This window comes from Athene cunicularia (assembly GCF_003259725.1).
Source record: "Athene cunicularia isolate RWA chromosome 7 unlocalized genomic scaffold, athCun1 chr7_part1, whole genome shotgun sequence".
NCBI lineage: Eukaryota > Metazoa > Chordata > Aves > Strigiformes > Strigidae > Athene > Athene cunicularia.
The window spans coordinates 15,728,480-15,748,962 of NW_020799107.1; the positions used below are offsets into that span (position 1 = coordinate 15,728,480).

Below are 20,483 nucleotides of genomic sequence, written 5' to 3' on the forward strand. Positions count from 1 at the left end.
GTCAGTTCCATAAGGAAAAAAGCTTCTTGCTGGTGAGTTTTTGTCAGTCTTCAGTTACTGCTAAGTAATATAAATGGCATTTTTCTCAAAAACAAGAGGGAAATAAAAGACAAAATTAGATTAAAATGAGCAAGAAACTCTGCTGTTAAAGTAACAAGACATATCCAGAAAAAAAGAATAAAGAAACATTTCTCCGAACTGAAAAGGCAGAAAGTTTGGTTGAAGCTACCTAACTGGGAATGTTGGCAAAAGTGGCTAAGATCCCTTCAATTCTGTGTTTGAAATACACATTCAAGAACCTTTACTCATGTTAACAGTTCATATATATAAATTTACATTTTTATATAGATAAAAGTATATACATATATTATTCTTTTCCTTGGGCATCTAGTGCTAGTGAAAATAACAGAAGCATGAACTTTTCAGCTTCATACTTTTAAAGTATGCACTTGTTCCAGTTGAGACTGCATTTGATCTAGTTACTTGAGGCTTTATCTGCAGACTCTGGAGGCCATGGTGTGAGCAATAAGCACTCCCCGAAATACACAGGAAGTGAGGGAACTCAGAATTTCACACTAATAGTTCCTTAGTCCGATTTTTGTAAAACAGAAAACTATTAGTGAATGGGTTTCCTGATCATAAATCAGTTGGCTACTGCCTATGAAAACTGAAGAATACTTTTGTCTTCTGTATTTCATTCATCCTAATTTTTGAATTTATAAATGGAAAATAAACTACATTTGAAGAAGTTACTTCTGTTTTTTCAAAGCAGTTTTGTTTCTCTTTTCTTGTACTAATGTCACACTTCGGTGCTTGCAGAGATAATTATGCTGGTCATGTGCACAACATGTAATGGAAGCCACATGAGTATCCTCAGAATTTCTCCACTTTAGAAATACTGTTATTCTTCAGTATACTGAATTATTCAGAATGTGTAAGAGATTTCCAAGTACCTAATTTACATTATGAAAAAGAGAAAGATAAGTGCTCTAGAATTATCATAAATGGACATCAAACTGTAGGTCTACAGGTCAGATGTAATGCATTTATTCAAATTTCATATCAATTCGATACTGCACAATAGTACAGTCCTGCCAGCAGCAGTTACCAAAACCTGCTTACATTAAAAATCTCCTGGCAAAGTAAAAAACTACCTCTTTCTGATGGATGGGTTTTGTTTCAAAATTTAACTTGAAATAAAAGCTGTTGATTCAGGTGAGCTGCCACCAAGCATGCAGGTATTTTGTGTTAGGTTCAGTTCAGGGTTATTTTTAACAATGTAAAAAACTACTAGTTTGTGGTTAGGATTTTCCTCTCCTTCTAATAGAAGTTTATTTTTAGCATTTTCTGGGGGTCTGCGTAGTTACAGAAGCCAACACTGCTGTTCACAGCTGGAAAAGCACAACCCATGAGCATTTAGTGATTCTGCTTCTCTGGTGTGTCCCAGCCCCTTTGTAAGTAGGGGTTGCAAATATAGAAGCGATCAGGGCTGGTCCTTCTGGATTCTCTATTCTTACATAGATTTCAGGGTGTTTTAACAGAAACATCTCTCCTGTTTCTGAATGAAAATGTTTATGTGTTTCCTTCCAGGATGGAACATCTGACATTATCTGTAGATTGTGTATTTAAAGTGACAGAATTTCTTACATGAAGCCCATAATCTTCTTAGACCTTCTTTTTGTGTTGGTTTTTTCTTTCCACAATTGTATTTCACTTTTTCTTATGCATTACACTTTAAATGAAAACTCACAGTAGATAATTTTTATAATTCTTCTAGAGCTCTTCATTGTTGCATCAGTTAGAATGATCCACATCTCCTTAGTAAAGCTTGTGGTGAAAATAAATATCTGGGTTTAGAGTTACCACACTCACCATAATGGTGGTGGTAGTGAGAAATTAGGTGTTGGTCATCTCTCAAAGAGCTACTCTCCTGAGCTCAGCTTTGGCTTGCATGGGGAAACACTCTTTATCAGAATGAAGTCTACTGTGTTTTGTTGTTGTGCTTTTAATTGAAAATGAAAGCTTGCATTCTGCAGAATCTGAATATACCATATGGAACTCCCATGCATCAGACAGGCTGCACACAGGGATCAGGCTGAGCAGCTGGTAGCTTTGGATCAGACTGAACAACTCCTCACCCTTGACACTGGGAAAATCAGAGAAGGGCTTAGTTATATATATATATATAAAAATATATTTTTAAAGTCTCTAGAAATATATAATTTAGTAATATTTCTCTTTCAACCAAAACAAACACAACCAGAAAAGCCCAGTGATTTTATTTCTCACACAAATCCAACAGAAGGATTTTGTCTAAGTGGTTTAATGGTAAGTCTGCCATTTTCATACTACTTATAAAATTTATCCTATACAGTTTTACATACTTTAATTAACAGTCTGTATTGAAGTTGCACAGGTAAAACTGCGTAACACAGATTGCAGCAGATGGTAGATGATCAGTAAGTCCGTGTCTTTCTCTGTGATGTCCAGTATTTCAATCCAATTGCTGAAGGGAGGCAATAAATGCTGCATCTAGCATTAATGGTGAACTGGTGAATACATAAGAAGCCATTATGGAGTACAGACAAATGTGCAATGTTACAGAGGAAAAAGAAACAAAACCCCATGTAGTATATGTAGTACAAAATGTTAAGATTAAATCCTACCTGAAAAACAGCAGTTGACCAATTTTTATGTATGAAATCCTTAAATAATATCCAGTTGAGTCTCTGTAGTTGTTGTTTATGGCTTAAATATATTCAAAAATTCTCCCTCCTTTCTTACAAAACACTCTTTCTGTCTTTTCATGGCTTGAACATTCATCATCTTTTGCAGTATCACAGACCATTTGGTAAACATAACAACTGAACCTCCTGTTAGGCTTCTGTTCTATATGTAATACAAGGTCTTTGTCAAAGTAAACTTCATGACTGTAAGTCTGAAATGAGAAAAAAACCCAAACAAACTGATTACAGTTTCTGTTTCCACAACTTGCTAATATCTATAACCATTTTCCTTGGGGAACAAAAAAATATTTAACGGGGTGACCTCCATGATCAGACAGGAATTTTATGTGGATACACACAGACTGCTCTTGCAGATAAAGGACAGAATTTTAATACTCTGAGAGGTTTCCCACATGCCTATTTTAGGAATCTAAGTGCAATTCAGAGCATCTGATTTAAGATCCTATGCAGTCAATGATATAAGAGGTGCCAAAAGTGCTGAATATTTCACACCATCTAAGCTGGATGTCCACCTAAACTTGGGACTGTATAAACAGCCCATTCCACCTCTCCAAATATACACACAATGAGGTCCATGCTTAATTCTGTGCATGAGTAGTTCAAGTTAAGCTAGTGAGACTATTTACAAGTTGCAAAGTTAAGCTGATATAACTAGCCAGAAGGTGAGCATTGAAGTTGACAAATACTACAGAAATACCTAAGGACAACCACTCCCTCAAACAAAAAACCCCAAACAAATCAGACAACAACAAAATAATCTTAATTTCAATCATGGAGATTTTCAGATAGATGAATTACTGTCTGATGGAATACTTAAAATTTTTGAGTTACGATTATTATTTTGTACAAGTCTCATCCACAGCACTTGGCAACACTATTTATATATCTGCTTCAAATGTGAACAAAAAATGGTAGGTAAATGGCTCTGGGGAAGATTTAGCATAAAAAAGACAGGAATTCTCCTCACCACATCCCAGGACTCCAGTAATGGAATGCTCTTAAGTAGAATCCCATGTTCATTACAATGAAAATCAAGGTGCGCTTTTCCATCAGCCCCTATTTGAGTAACTGCCACAGTGGATAACAAATCCAGTTCATCTTCATAGTCCACAATTTTGAATGTCTTAGGAAAAACAAAACCTCAAGTTTATACATCAAATAAATTCACATTCTCCTCTGCCTAAATTGCACAGCTCTCTTTCTTTCAGGTGAAAGCGGAATTGGAAAAATTCTAGTTCTTAAGTCTTTTGGTCTGATAAAGAAAACTTTGCCAACCTGTCAGCCAACAGGCATCTTTCCCAACACAAGCTGTCCAATGTATTTTAGCAAAATTCCTGAAGACAGGAGAGAGGAAGTGATGTTCTGAACAACCCTAATGTTCAAGTAGATGTATTTTATATCTATCATACAGGAAATACAAAAAAGTACTTTGAAAGTGGCAAAAGAAACATATTTAAACTTCATGCCCCCTCTTGAAGCAGACATTTTAGAGATAGTGTCAAAACCATTACTGGTTTTGAGAGGAGGGGTATATTAGGATAATTCTATTCACATGAATACCTGTATGTTCTGTTCAGAGCTCTCTCACACTCCACAGAGTATGTGACAGCAAAAAACTGAGACCAAAAGGTGAAGACTGTGAGCTGCCTTAATTGCCCCTCTCTCTCACTGTCATGAACCTGGTAACATACTCTCTAAATTCAAACCATCTTTCTCTTCCATAATGGAAAAGTATCTACTGGAATTACAAATAAAGTGTAACAGTGGGAGATTTTTTTTTTTTTTTTTTTTTTTTTTTTTAAAAAGTGGATAGAAATGAACTGCAGACCTTAAGGGTTATATTATACTGTCCTATATTTTTCCAGAGTAAAATCCATTTCCTCAGAAAAAAAGAATAGAAATGACTGCCAGAAACTGCTGAATTTTAACTGTCGTGCTTATGTCAATTACAGCTACAGCTCTAAATAGACAGCTAAAAAATTCTTCACAACCTCTTGAAGACTCAACACCAAGGCACGTGGTGTTTCTACTCTCAAGTAGTTACTTAAATGAAAAATATTAAACACCTTATCCTGCAATATAATCAAAGTAACTGGGAGAGAAAAATATAGTTTAGAGGTACTATATCAAAGACTAGAGGAACATAAAGCAGTGAATAAAAAAATGTTTCAGTTCATAAAATGCTTTATAAGAAATGTTTAAAGGAGATGTTTGAAGAGCAATGGTTTATCACACTGACATTTCATTTCTGTGCCACTGAAGTTGCATGGAGTTATGACAGTATCATGGGGTATTAAGATCAGTTCTTAAAAGAAAGATATCCAAAGCACACCATGGAGAGAAGACAACAGACAGAAGGGGGAAATGACGTAATTAAGAAGATAAAGACAGCCACAGAAGAATAAAGAACTCAAAGATTAACACAGCTAATGGTTATAGCCACCACACCTGAAACAAGAATGACTTCTGGCTAGCTAAATATCTTAAATAATTTACAAACTGCTCCTACTCAACTCCATCAGTTACCTCTTGTTCTGGGTCATCATCCAGCAAGTTAAAACGTGTTTTTACCACTCGACCAGAAGCTGTTACAGTAACAGTGTTGTTCACCTTTGTAGAGAAAGAAAAAAGTGGCTGTAGACTTCAAGAGTATTTTAGTTTCTTTCTATCTACTTGACCATTTATCTATTTCGTGTATTTTGCTTTCTGACCTTGTTTTAATCCCTTGGATCTTGTTTTTACTCATTAGCTATGCATGGCCCTAGTACTGCTATCTCTTCTGTATGAGGGCTTATGAACTTGGTAGCTTTAGTTGAGATATTACTGATGTTTGCTCATATTCAGAGGTTCTCAGTCCTGTAGAGATGGCAAAGGTTCTCAGCTACCATAATTTTTAGAACAGAAGTGACTGAAGCCAAGGTGCTGGAATGAGAATTAAGACAGCTCAGTCACCACCAATTTGTTTCTTAAACTCTTACTTCCAGAAGAGGGGAAAGTAGCATCTTAAACCACCACAGCTGCTTCCACTGGGCATCATTAACACCAGAAACATTCAAAACTGGGGTATCAGTGTCTTAATGAAAGTCAAAATGAAAAGGCACAGCACAGACAGGATTAGAACTCTGATTTCTTTCTCTTATTGCAACATAAGTTATCTAAACAAATTCTACAAAAAAAAAAAAAAAAAGAAGTATGGCAAGTCATTAGATGACAAAACTTATCCTTTCTGAATTCAATGGAAGCTTTATTCCTGAGTTAGTGTAGACTTTTAATACACAAATTTTTCTTCTGCAAAAGCTTTAAAATTACTATCACTGATTTCCAGGGACTTTACAATACTCATAAACTATAAAAATTTGCTTTTATGTAAGACATAACTTTGCATGCTGAAGCAAAATGGAGTTGCAGGCACTGCCAAAAAATTGTCTTCACAAGTGTGCTCTTTGACCTTTTTGAAATTTAGATTGTCTTTCTGATTTTCTATCACTAAAGATTTCATGAAACAGCTGAGGTGATTTAACAGCTAATTTCTACCAGGAGGTTCAGATCATTCCCTCACCACTTGGTTCTACCTTCTGCACTCTTCTGACCCACTGACAATTCAGTTCTGTTCTGTTCCAGTTCAGCTCACCAAGCAAGCAGAAAAGTACTCACCTTTTCTGCTAGGTGATTGTTTTATTATTTAGTGCACTGACTTGGTTCACCAGGTGTTAGATGAATGTTAAACCTGTCACAAGCAAGTGACAGGTGTGCATGGCCAGGAAAACAAACAGCCTTTTGGAAGCAATGTATTATATTTGTTGTCTTATGAAGACTTACCCCTAAGTTACAAGAGACTTGAAACACTTCTAGCATTTGTATGGACAACTTACCTGAGCACCAGAAATGCATACAATTATCACTTGGTGGCACCTTCTTTTGAAGAAAATCTGTCACCATCTTGTAAGTATGTTTTATATCAGTGATACATGGTTATACTGCACATCATAAAGAATGCTGAAAACTAAAGAAAAGACTGAAGGTTTTAGAAAGCTATCCTGAAAGTGCTACTGATTTCAAAATCTTTTTCATACAACTTAAAGTCCAGTGAAAACACAGAATGCCTTTCAATAAACTTTGAATTAAGCCCATAAACCACAGTGATTATTCATGTACACAAATGCCCCGTGTATTGTTCAAAATGATACATTGTGATCTCGGACACTAAGCTCACACAGTTTTCTCTGTTGGCCACAATCGTAAAATCTTCTGCAATCTCCACTTGATCTGCATTATTTTTAACTTCCTTAAGCTTCAAGACTCTACAAAAGAAACAAATTTCAAAATAAGTCATGCATTCTAATCCATCTATTACGATACTTTTATATTTAGAGTTTTAAAAAATCAAGTATATTAAAACGTCAGCAATATCTGAAACAAATTATTGTTGTTATTTATATTTATCAGTGAAATTTTAGCACAGTGGTCCTTAAACATTTTTCATACCAAAATCTAGTTTTGCCTGCTGGTACCCACATTCATCATGTAGAAATGTGCAGATGTTTCTACCAGAAGTTCTGATTCTGACAGTTTCTAGGGCTTGATGACTATTTTGGCCCGCAAATTGTCAAACTATTTACACAGCTATGCAACTTTTCCTCTAACAAAAATAAGATTTGAGGAAAAAAAGGCTCATACTTTATCAAATTTGGTCCCACGTGGATTATTCTACCTGACATGTCTGGATGGAAATATATCCAATCAGGTTCCAGTGAACAGCATTTCATATCCTGTATGCCATTTTTTGCCTGCAGGAGGAAGGAAAAGCTTAGAATATTAGTATTTTGAAAATCTCACATATCTAATTAAAGAGGAAATACTGACCTACTCTCCGCATACCCCCGAAGGTATTTAAATATTGCTCATAATCATGACCAGAAAGCATAGCAGTGAAACAATAGTAATAATAACAGTTTCAACTTTTAAAATATGCAATAAGCAATGACCTTGTACTATACATATATACTAGTAGCTATACATGGAGCTACTTCTCCTGAAACTAAGCAAAATTAAGGTTTAGCTAACACTCTGCAAACACTTCAACAATTTCAGCAATTTGAGTGTCAAAGAGATATGAGATATATGTCAATACACATGAAAAGCATTAGCACAAACTTTGACTTGAGTGTCAAATCTTAGGCTCAGCCTCTTTTGTGCAAATATTTGCAGAGTGTGTAAGTCTGGGACAGCTTGCAATTTCAGCTGCAAACTGGTCAAAATCTTGGGATATTTGGCACTGTCATTTTGTTGTTAAATTTAGCTGACCCTGATCACTCAAATTTTTAAACATATGAACACACCTAGAAAAAACTAGGTGAGAAAGGACTGCACAATTCCCTTTTAATCAAAACTGATCTTCAACTATGGTTGTGAAAGATCTGGTTTGAAAATAAGAGATAGGAGGGGGATCATTGATTTGATCAGGCTAGTAAAAGAAATAACACTTACAGATGAGAAGTTTTTTAGTGAAGAACCCTGAACTAACAGGCCTAGAAGCTGCCTGTATTACACAAGTATCATCAGGTCAAGGCCAGATGCAAAATAAAAGCTGAGATGGAGAGCTCATGCAAAAGAATGTACACTGAATAGTACATAAACAAAACCAATTAGGAATGCTGGATTAAACTGATTAATAAAATCTTTCTAAGGAGAGAGGAAGATACAAATCAGGAATAAACTACAAGCATTAAAGAAACTTATTCCACAATTAGTTAAAACTTAAAATATTTCTTCAGTCATGCTGTTTGATAGGCTGACTAGTCAGAAGTGCATTAAGATGTTACCATGCAAGGGATCAGGTAATGAGATTCTGTTTGAGCCTTAATTTTTAAGCTGAGAATACAGTGCTATGTAGCACTGACAGTGCTATGATCATATTGGAATGAAGAAAGTATCAGAAGCAGTACTAATTCAGAAGAAAACATGTTACACGTGACTCCACTAGATTGCAGATATAACACTGTGGAGTGATCCCTGTGAGAGGACCACACTAGAAACAATGGTACTGTTACCTCAAGCACTACTCAGAAGAAGAGATGAAAACAAACAAGATACACATTCATATCAGAGAAGCTGCTATCTGAATGTATTACCAAAGCATGGTCTTTCAGAGAACAAATATGGAAGACTCCTTTGTGTTTTTTCTTGTTAGGTGTGATGATATAATGCCAAGGGTAACCTCCAATTTGAAATGCATTCTCCAGAGAAGATGCTTCAAATAACAAAGGTGGGGTATCTGCAAATATTCAGTAATGTTAACACCATTAGTAGCAGAACAATCATAAATTCACTGATCCTTACAAAATTCCAATAAAGCTATTAATTCTTCAGAACTTTTGAAGACTGGTGGAAATACACTGGCTGTGATCTTTTTTCTAGCACCATCTATGATACCTCACCTAACATCCAGGCACACATATGCAATTCCCTGTGGAAGGTTACTGCCTTCTCAGATCCTCTTGTTGAATTAACTCTTCTGATAACTTTGACTTAACTTACTTCATTCCAAATGAACTGGATAAGCAAAGACATAGCAAACAATTAAAATTAATCCAGCTCATCTGAATAAGAGAGATGTACATGTGAACAAATAGAAGAGTGTATCAAAAGGGTCATTATTCTCTTGAGAAAAATAGTGATCAATAGCTGCAAACAGGCTAACAGCAGCAATCTCAAATAACAAAATAAAATGAAGAAAGATACCCAAATCTGAATATTCCTTCTCCCTTTCGCATAATACAACAAAATAGCGTGGGCTGCAGTGAATGCAATCTGTAGCTGAGTTCATAAAAATCAGTTGAAGTCTAGGAATTGTTGTAATTTATGGCAAAAGGTATCTAGTCTTTCCTTCAGTTCAGCTGGGATAAATTATACAGATGTAATATGCCATTTTTACAAGTCTGTGTACTAAATGAGAAGCAGCATCTTTGAACATAATGGACTGCATGGAGCTTTACAACTTCTACCAACTAGCTAAATAAAAGCAATTTCTACAGCTGCTATAGCTGAATCAACTTTAGACTGAAGATCAGCTCTTTCTAACAGTACAGAGGAGTGCTGGAAAAAATTTTTGACAAAATGTGGAGAAAATCTGCAATTACAAGGGGCATTTAAGCAGACAGAATATAAAAACGCAGGCTGAATTACTGTGAGAACAAGGTTCTTATCTAGACTTCTGTGTCCCAAAGGTCTCATCCAATTTTGAATTGATTTTGTCCTGCTTAGTCTAGATAATTATCCAGATCCTAGCCAATGGTGCTAAGATGCCACATGACATAAGAAATTATGTTTACATGCTGCTTCTCTCTTTTATCCCTCTTTCATGTTGGAAACATGAATTAGTTCACTGCCCATGGAAATGAAGTCTTTCCTAAGCTGGAAAGTGGCTGTCTTCTAGTTGTCTTCTGGACCAACACAGAGGAGGAAATGGGAGATTCTGTGCAAGATGTAACAGAGCATAGGTTATAAAAACTGAGGCATCTGCTGTAAATGTATAGAATATTGAAGATGGAGGCATAAGCAGAGGACCTACTGATATCAAAATCTGTCAGAAAATTAAAAATGAGTCAAGAAAATTTAAGATTTTACCCTACTGACTTTTTAAATAAAGCATACATAGCAAGGCCCCTCAAAAATTTTGGTAGATGGACTAAATGGTAGTTTTAAATGTGTTTCAATAATATAGCAATCCTAAGTAGTACAGACTGCTGATAAAATATACCTTTCTTTTTATGTTAATTTGGCACAGATTCACAAGATCATATCCACCTAAACCACTGTGATAGCGTGACTTTGCTGCCTCTTTCCTGCTATGTGTCACTTGCTCTTGTGGCTCAACACCTCCTGTTCTCATTGTCTGGAAGTCCTTTCCCTAGCAGTGCCAGCTTTCAATCTCCAGTTGAGCTTCTTTGTTCACTTAAAACTCTCCAGCCTCATCTAAGCATAAAGTCATAGTTGTTCCTGGCAGCAGTAACAAGTATTTGTTCTAAATGTAAAAAAATCCCAAACTCAGCAAATGATCTTCCTTTCTGTTTTTTCATGAAATTACTGTATCCTCTAATAATAAATAAAACTACAGTTTTAAGTTCCAGACCTTTCAGAAAGTGACATAATGAAAATTTATAGACACCTTTCCATTCCTTCCACTGTGACCAAAATCAAATTCCTTACTAGTCAATAGCTGTAAATGACGTGGGAGTACATGGTAGCCTGTAAGTTTTGATCTCTATACTCTTCCTCTCGGGTACCCAACACACCATAAAAACAGCACCCTAATAATTGCCATCCCTTTAGGCAATTTCTGTAGGGAGGCTAGGACTAAACAAGCAGGAAAATTACACATAGTTAAATTATAGTAAATACAGCTAAACTCTGAAACTGTTAAAATCTTAGTCACTGAAACACATTACACTGAACAGTTAGTTGGCCATCTCATTCTTAAAAGCAAACAGCTCAAAAACCACAGGAATGCAACTATCTGCAAAGAGCAGCCATGGCAAATGTCTGTCACGAGTTCAAAACATCCTAACCACAAATTCTTGAATATGATTCAAGATCAGAAATGTTTTCTCCAATACACTAGTTTTAAATCTCAAAACTAAAAGGTACAATGATCTAAGACATGAGAACAAATCCAGTATAGGGTTCCTACTAGAGCTCTCACAGCATGTTTTCCACAGGGCCCCTAACATTAAATTGTGGTTTTGCAGACTGAGACTAAGAGGAAAATGAGGAGAAACTTTCCTTTGCAGAATCCGAGACGTCAATTATAGCAGCCTATCACTTTGTTTTGATAAAACACTGCATTATAACTTCACTATGTATGTCTGTATTTGATCTTTGTTTATTTCCTCAGGTTTAGGTAAATCTGGTTTGCTTTGCCTGTTATTATCTGACACTGTGAACATAAAGATCAAAAGCACTTTTTATGTGGACAGTCACCTATAAAAACCATTTAATACTGAAACATTCAACATTAAAGAAATAAAGACATGCATTACTTGATATAGGTGAAATCTACTTTTTTTTTTTTTTTTTTTAATGGGTGAACTTTTGAGAATGTATTTTTAAAGTAAAAAAAAGTTTCAAAAAAAGTCTCAGGCTTTGGTCATTCATTTTGGTTCTTAGCACCAAATTCTAATCTCAAATGCACCAACAGGAATGATTGTTTGGTTTCAGAGAAATTGAAGTCATTACATAAAGCACAACATTCATAAATTAATGATTGGAGGCATAGGAATTGTTTTTAATAGATAATTTGTTCTCTCATCAGGAATTAATTTTAATGAAACTGTCACATTTCTGACAACTTAGAATTATCAAAATGCGGCTCAGGCAAATTGTGTTTGGTCTCCTTGAATTCCCTATGCAAGTTAGATTAAATGTTCTCAGATCTTTTGCTTACATACCATATACTGTTTCTGGGTGTCTACTAACAGCTGTCTTAGCCTTTCCTCTTTCCCAAGAGCAGCTGTGTCTCAGAAATAAGGAAGGGGTTTCCACTTCATGCATTGCTTATGAAGTTTTTCAAATAGCTTAGTTGCTGTACTAGTTTTCTAGGTAAGTTCTGTGTAATTAATTTAAGTACTTAGAAGTAAAGCAAGGCACATTTTCACTATAATGTAAACCCTGAGATATAGCTACATCACAATACGAGTACATTGATTTTAATTTTTTTTTCTTGGTGTGAAATAAATCATAATTAACCCACAAAAGCTACCAGCCAAGATAAGAAAGATAATAAATACCTGTTATTTTAATGTTATATGGAAGACCAAATGGATACTTTCCTACAACTCCTACTTGACCATTCCAGTTGAATTCATGTCCCAAATCAAATGGCTGTTCCATGAACTAAAATAACACAGAACAATTTAGCTTCATTGATGCACATTTACTTGCTGTTTTATTTTACTGCTCTGTTACTACTGCATTTATTTATCTTGTCAGATACTGCTTGAAGCCATTTTTTGAATTAATGTTTGATTTTTGATTGGAAGAATATAAACTCAAAAGTCCCACTAAAATTCTGTTTCAGATCAAACAATCTTTCATGCCCATCAGTTTCTAGCCTTAACAATCACCTATAACTACAGACTAGGTGTGTAAAGAAGAGCACACCCTGGTCTGTCATCTACATAGCTCCCCTCTCTATGCGCTGAAGTGCCTGTCTGACCCTGTATCTCATACATTTTGCCACCTGTAACTGGTGCAGGTAGAAATTTTCCACTTCCAACTGCAAATAGATTTAGGCAAGAACTCTATCCTTTGACACATTCCCCATGTGCCTATGTGGCCTTACATTAATATTTATGATTTGTTACCCCAAAATAGCATGGACTGTGTGAAAAATTTCGTATTTCTTTACCTGTTCCAAGATGGCCTGGAAGTTATAGAGCCTGACCAGACCCATGCTATGCATTATAATCAGGATTCCATTAGAAACAGCAACATCTGTCACACTATTACCAAATATCTGGGAAAAAAGGAAGAGAAAAATATTCTATTAGGGAAGAAATAACTGAGAGACAATACAAAATACTGACATTATGTCCTTAATTTTGCAATTGCTTTAATTTTTTATTCTGACCAAACTCTGTGATGAGTGTGAACTAAAGTTCATGCTGTTTTCTGTAACTCATCTGTTCTGCTGAGTTTCTTTAATACTTTGCACTGCAGTAACACCTGAGATTAGTCATATTCTGCAAGCAGATTAATTCTCTAATCAATTCTCAGTATATCTGCATATCATGTTACCCAGTTATTATCATACATGAATAGATTATATTACCCAACATCCCACAGGAATGTTAGCACAGCTAACAACTCAATCTAAAAGTACTGATTTCAGATCTTCTGTTCTTTCATCACCAGGATAAAATACTAGTCTAATCATGGCTCTATGACTGTGTACAGCTGTACTAAAACTACATTATCCAGCTGTCACAGAGTACAGGATCCTCTCTGAATCCAAATTAGACACAGAAGCTGACTTACCTCTTTTAATAATTATGTAGTATTCATTTGTGCCACTGCTTAACACGTCCACTGAGAAAACCCCAGCAAACTAATTTTTAATATTTAACAAATAACAGTGCGTTGTTTGTATTTTTTTTAATAAAAATGCTTGGAAATGTAGTTTTCATTTCTTTAATTTGAATCACTATATTTAAAGGCAATTAAAACAGGGTTAAAATGGTCTTAAAAACAATTAAAAAAAAACCCCAAAACCAAACCCCAAAGCTGTAGTACTCCTAAATCTTAACATTATCAATGATCTTGTGATCAGTTTGATCCTGAAAGACACATTCACTCCTGAGACCCTGCCTTTTATTTAGTCTTATGGCTCTTTCTCAATAAATTTGTTAGTTTAGGTCCCAGTGTCTTGCAGCCACAAACTCTAATTTTCCAACCCTAAACATTCCTTTCTATCCTTCAGACCTTAGCTAGTCCGAACTTTTTGTGGTGTACCATCTCAAAAAAATGCATTAGGCGCATTCTGCAGTCTTGAACAGTAACCCTAATCCTAACTCTAATAATTATATTCCACTGATCTGCATCAGGTTTGGCATTGCATTCACTGGTTGCTTCCTCTGCCAGGTGTATTCTCAAATCCCAAATTCTGTCCTGATGTTATTCCTAGCTGTAACGATTACTCTGATGAGTACTCAGTTCAGGCTCAACTGAAGAAGCACTCTTTTAGAAGTTTTGCATACTATTACTGTGATGAATCCTCCATGCCATTCCTAGCCAGATTCCTAACCTTTGATATCAGTAATGTTTTTTCCAGTCCTAAATACTATTTTTGAACAGAACAATACACAGCGCCTCTAAACTTTCATGGGCCCAAACGAAAACTGTTCAACCCCACTCCTTCACTTGCCAGCCCAATCTCAATTACAGCCTCAACCCAACACAGCACCAGCTAAAACCCACTAATAGCTCTGGACCCGAAATGAGACTGTAGCTCACACAGCTTTGAAGACAGAGTTTGCGTGTTTGTACTGTTCCATTTATAAGTTGTACTAAGAGCTCTCTTGACTTAAAATAGACATGTTTTTTCACCAGAAGAGTAAAACTTGCCATCTGGCTTGAGGTTTCCTAATATATATACTCTTACTTACAGGTCACAAATGGACCTCAGAAAGGTTGTTTGCTCTTGACTGATAAGGCAAGACATACATTTACATTTCTGCCATTCAGTTTCAATGGTAATACGAGTTTGAAACATTTGCAACTGCATATACAATTCATAGACTATTACTAGGAGTTGTTCAGAGGCACATCTATCTTTCTTTAAAGAGGTGAAAAGAAATCTACAAACAATTTAGGATTCTCTAATTCTTATAATTGCTGTAAATAAAGGCTAAAGTCCTTCTACATGTCAAAGAGTAACCCAATAGCAGAATGCATTTGTTATTTTCTCTTCTGCTCATTCGGATTAAGAATCTTCTCCACAACGCCCCTATCAGACACAAGAAGAATATTACTGCCAATTAATGTTTCAGGGCACTATAGTTTTACAAGCTGTAAGTATGACTTCTGAAATTCTGGGACAATTGCCTAAACTGTTCTTCTCATATAACTACAGTACAGATCACTATTAATAGACGAATCAACTTACCTTTTTGTTTATTTCTAGCATTCCAATGAATGAAAGAGGCAAAACTTGGAATACCGCAAGATAGAACAACACAGACTGTTGTATACCTGCCTGGGAAAGAACAACAATACTGAATATAGTTATCATACTTGAGGCATTTATTAACAGTAGGACACCTTCATCTTCTACCATAATAAAGCATAACGTCTCCATCCCTGTCATTGTAAAATTTTTTGGATCAATTTTGTAAAAATTTAAGAATGACGTATTTTTTAACAAACTTACCTGCCGTGCTGCTGCAGGGAGCTTATTCTGAGCTGACTTTACAACCATTATCTCCTGAGGAGTATCCCAGCTCAGATACCTATTTTTGACAAGAAAGGCCTATATGAATACATTTAATAATAAAAACATTATTCCACATAAAGTACAATCTCCGATAACTAGGCAGATCCCTGTGTCCAGGCAAACTGTTCAGTATCTGATGCAGGAGAGGTACCTAAGATATTTGCTGTCTGCAATAATGCGAAGCCCAGGGAACTAGGAATGGCTTCTTTCAATACAGAATTGTGAGAAAAATTCTGAAAGGATGAACATTCACCATCTTAATTTTTCTCCTTCCCTTCACAAATCACTCTTTTCTTACCCTTCAGCTTGCAGGAAATAATTTCTTCTGAGAACTGAAAAAAAGATGCAGTTTACCAGAAGCAGTAACTGCTCTGCTTTTAAAGAGCAAAATGGCTACTCCATGGATAAGAATGCTTGCAAGTTAAAAATGTCTTAAACTTTAAATGAATTTTTCTTATTTTTTATGAAGTTTGTTTTACACCTCTTAAAGGTCCTCTCCCAGTATGTTGCTATTGCAATATAAAAGGCTGTAAAATTGTCAGAGAAAAGCCAACAGTAACCTAGTTTTTGTGGCTTCTGTGGAACTTGATACCAAATTTGAGACCATAATACTTAAGCTGCTGAAATTATTCTATAGAAAACAGCATGCAGGAACAGTACTCCACATAATGTGCTAGACTAACAAACCTGAAATCAGCCATAGGATAGCACTAAAACAAATCTCATTCCCTTTCTCCAGTATAGTACTAGTGACTGTTAATTATATAAAGCCTAGTCAAAGTTTAATACCTGAATTTACAACAGGCACCGGCAAGGTATATTTTTTCCAATATTTCTCCACTATCAGCAGAGAGACGTAGAAGCCAGTTCTGCACTGTCAAGACTATCAGGGAAGATTTATAGTCTGATGGACTTGGTAGCATTTCCCCCTACATAACAAAAGGTTAACAGAAAAAGATTTGTACCAGGAGGATACATAATATTTCTACACAGTAAGAAGAAAATAAAAGATAATACACATTCCTCAAAAACTAAAGGTGGAAAGCTGCCTGCTCATGACATCAGGATCTCTAAGCTCATGTCTGGGCGAAATAGTCATCTGACTATCACATAAATAATCTGTTGTCATGCTTTTTGCAAGGCAGTTACCTTTTCTAGAAAAGACACATTTTAAAACTTCCTTGCCTTGAAAAAATGAAGTATAACTGCTTATCGATCTAATTGATACCAGACTTGAGGAGACTTCTTTAAGTATTGCAGAGCAAGATATTCAGTAGTAACTGAACAGTAACTACTTAAGAATGGTATTCACACTGCTTTATTTTTAGGCACCTCAAGGATGGGGCTAATATTCCTGAGCTCTGTGGACACTGGATGAGAAAAAAACAAGGAGGGAAAACAAGGAGGGAAATTATATAATCTATTAGCTAGAAAGGGCAGAACAGCTTTTGGGCAGAGTTGCTTCAATGGATCTTCAGTTTATGTGGGTTTTTGTATGTCAAAAGATCTGGTAAAAACTAAAACTCCCACCTACTGCTCTTGTTCATTAAAAAATAAAGAAAAAAATTAAACTGAATTTATGTTGTTAAGAATTAGTTGCATAAGCATAAAGGCACTGTTTTAAAAATTTTCCACGAAAGCTTACAAAAAAGCATTTGAATGCACTATTGAGAAATTCAGAAAAGTATACCTCTAAATGTTCAGTCAAAATAAATAAGCACACATTGCAAACCTTAAGTGACCTAACTCCATAGAAACACTGAGAAAATAGTTTGTGTGGAAAGATAGCCCTGTTCTAAATATGTTTCACTGAAAGGTATTCATTGTTTTTTTTTCACAACAAAGCTCTAGTAAAAAGTAATCTTACCAGTGGGCATTCCAATAATAAAGCATCTTCTATTTTTTCTGACTTAGAACACTTTGGCTTTTGATAAAGTATTCTTGGCTCTTGTGCAATGCTGGAGGAAAATGATTGTGAATCATTAGTCTGGTTTATAAACTACTTTCTATTGACAAGTAATTTCATACAGTTGTATAAACCCTGCCTTCTTTTTAGGCAGGTCAGAAATCTAAACATTTTTACTTTGTAAATGTAACCTGAAATTGCTCACAAAATAAGGCCTAATAAACAATAGTTACTATAATACGATATTTAAAAGCTAACCTCTATATTTTGTGGTTTGGTGTTGTGAGGTTTTTTGGTTTGGGTTTTGTTTTGTTGGATTTTTTTAAAAACAAATGTAACATTCTTACTTTAGTGATATACATTTAAAAAAAAGCATATTCCAGAAATTAATGTTTATCCTGGAACCTGCCCCTCAAGCTCTTCCAGTGTTGCCTTTCATAATACAAAGACATGCATCATGTACGTGTATTTTTAAAAACCCCAGTACTACAATAAAAGCTGTGCAGAGTTTTCCCCTCAGGGAGAGGATGAGACAAAGATAAACCTGAAAGATGTTAGACAGGTTAACCCAGTACTGGAAAGCATTCAGACAGTGTAGGAATAAAACCCAGCTAAGTAGATTTATATCTCTGCTGTGATAGATTAATTTCATTAACTCTCAGTGGTTTACACCGACAGAGTAATTTCTTTTATGTACCACATGACATTGTCTCAAAACTGTTCTGACCACAGCTTACTCAGCAACACAGTTCTCCAAGTCCCTGCTACTTCCCTCACAAGAAGGATGGGCAAGGCCAAGGACTGGTGTACACAGGACTTCCCATCCTCGTCCTCTACTCTGCCCTGTGCTGCCTCCCAAACTGTGCCTCTGCAGCTGATCATGAACAGGAGAGTACCAGATAAGAGAACTGATCTGCAAATTACATTACCAAAAACCAGAAAGTACTCCACACACTGTACTTTTACCTGAACAATAATCAACTTCTTTAACACAGAATTTATAGACATAGTACCAAGCTTGTTACACAGGCTTATTTTGCGACACATTCTTTAGCACACTGCTAGTTTACCAAACCACAAAGAACTACTGATCATTTAGCATTTTAGAGCAAAATTATAAAATGGTGATAATCTTCCACTCCTGTTAAAGTGCTCTGAAAGCTGAAGTTATACAGCACCAGTAAGATCTGACTTCTATTTCACCAAAGTAGGTGTCACATTAAGACACAAAGACTTATGCACCTGGCTATTTTTTGTTCATAATTCCACTCAATTCACAGGGGCTATTCGGAAAGTAAAGTGGGCAACATGTTTAAAACAGAATCAGAGTGTTGATATTGTAAGCCAAGGTAACTTCTAATTGTAAATTTATTACCTGCTAATACAGCACTGGTAATTGTCTAAGTAAATTCTTCCTCTTTCGTATGCAATAGGAGATGCAGAATGAGTTGTCCAAACGTTCTTGAATTTAGTACTTTCCTGAAACAGACAGTGTTGCAACAGTGATGGCTTTTGTAACAAACCTTGCTTTTGGAAAATGTTTTATTTGGCTCCTGCAGCTTAATAGCTTACTTTAATAGAACCTTTGTTGTTGAATACATGTTTTTTTAAACCAAATTCAAAGACCTTTTTGAGGTAAATTTTGTCTTTCTTAAAAACAAACTTAAATTATTTTTTATTACCTATTATAGACTGCATGGCTAAGGAATATCTTGTTATTAACTTGCCTGCAACAAAAGTAGAACTGGCAACTAAACTTTAATGGCAGTTTTAAAATCAAGGACAAAACTCCCGAGTGTAAATATGCACATTTCTTTTGTATGTGATTACTGAATTTATTGAACATCTGATTCCATTCTGCTGGTGGTGTTTTGTGTAAAAGGTTGAAAAAAGTGTTTAGTTATTTGCAAGAAGTGCCTGAAATGTTAACGGGATAAACTGCTCACAAAGTTTCTTGGGTGCATTAGAGACATCAGGAGCTCTATACTATTAACAAAGGTTCCAGTCTTACAACAACAACAATAACAAGCATTTGTGTAAGTAAGATATACTAATTTTTATTTCAATAAACCTTGCATGCCCATTGGTCTAGTTTCACAAGCAGACACTTCAGCTAACTTCCAATAAATTTAATTTAACACAATTGCCAATTCTCTTCCATATGTTCACCATCAATGCATTTCTGTCAGCTACTGCATGGGAACAGTAATCACTTTGATAAAAAAGTCAAGTTCACTTTAGTCTACAAGTGGTTTAATTCTTATTTTTTCTGTAACATAAATTTCACTGACACATTAGCAGTATGTTTACCTGAAGACCTCTGCTGATCATCTTATTTGGTTGTGAGAACTCCATTCAAATTTAACACTGATGCTTCCTAAAACACTATGAATTTAGTATTAAATATTAAGCCATCTTAGGGGAAGAAATAAGTGATATCAAAATCTCATAAAAGTCTATTTCTAACACTGTTAGTTTTACACGTTCTTCTGCAGTTTTTCCCCAGCACAGTCCTTTACATTTCTAGGTCTGAGCCTCATGAAATAAAGCTAACGATTTAATGCAGCTTTTTTTCTCCCCAAACTTGTTAGTCAACGTGACCAGGGACTTTCTCAAGCACCTCGGTGGGAGACTGACGCTCGGACCACCCCGGCTGAAAGCCTGTACACGCAGGGGTACAGCAAGCGCCGGAAAGCATCGCTATTACCTGACATATTATCTTTCTGAGGAGTCCCAGGTTTTTTCTGTGGGCGACACCAGCATCTCTGGCATAAAAGCCGTGGGCCCTGCGGGTGAGGAGGCGGCAGATGTTGTGAGCCCCGGGCGCCCGTGAGGCGGCCCT

General features: G+C 35.7%; 2 protein-coding genes across 2 annotated transcripts in view; one reads left to right on the plus strand and one right to left on the minus strand.

Moving 5' to 3' along the window:
- Positions 1–2,268: 2,268 nt before the first annotated feature.
- Positions 2,269–20,483, minus strand: part of DCAF17 (DDB1 and CUL4 associated factor 17) — an 18,444-nt gene continuing 229 nt past the window's right edge. Inside the window, exons 2-15 of the mRNA XM_026852438.1 lie at positions 20,349–20,481; positions 19,017–19,120; positions 17,603–17,693; positions 16,525–16,664; positions 15,673–15,751; positions 15,409–15,498; positions 13,153–13,260; positions 12,533–12,638; positions 8,879–9,021; positions 7,425–7,534; positions 6,961–7,048; positions 5,274–5,357; positions 3,715–3,870; positions 2,269–2,938 (exon numbers count right to left, since the gene is read on the minus strand). Of these exons, the coding sequence (XP_026708239.1) occupies positions 2,750–2,938; positions 3,715–3,870; positions 5,274–5,357; positions 6,961–7,048; positions 7,425–7,534; positions 8,879–9,021; positions 12,533–12,638; positions 13,153–13,260; positions 15,409–15,498; positions 15,673–15,751; positions 16,525–16,664; positions 17,603–17,693; positions 19,017–19,120; positions 20,349–20,481 (1,621 nt within the window). The 3' untranslated portion in view covers positions 2,269–2,749. The remainder of the gene's footprint in view (positions 2,939–3,714; positions 3,871–5,273; positions 5,358–6,960; positions 7,049–7,424; positions 7,535–8,878; positions 9,022–12,532; positions 12,639–13,152; positions 13,261–15,408; positions 15,499–15,672; positions 15,752–16,524; positions 16,665–17,602; positions 17,694–19,016; positions 19,121–20,348; positions 20,482–20,483) is intronic.
- METTL8 (methyltransferase like 8) overlaps positions 20,203–20,483 on the plus strand; it is a 30,768-nt gene continuing 30,487 nt past the window's right edge. The window contains 1 exon segment of the mRNA XM_026853047.1: positions 20,203–20,316. The gene's annotated coding sequence lies outside the window, so the exon portion shown is untranslated.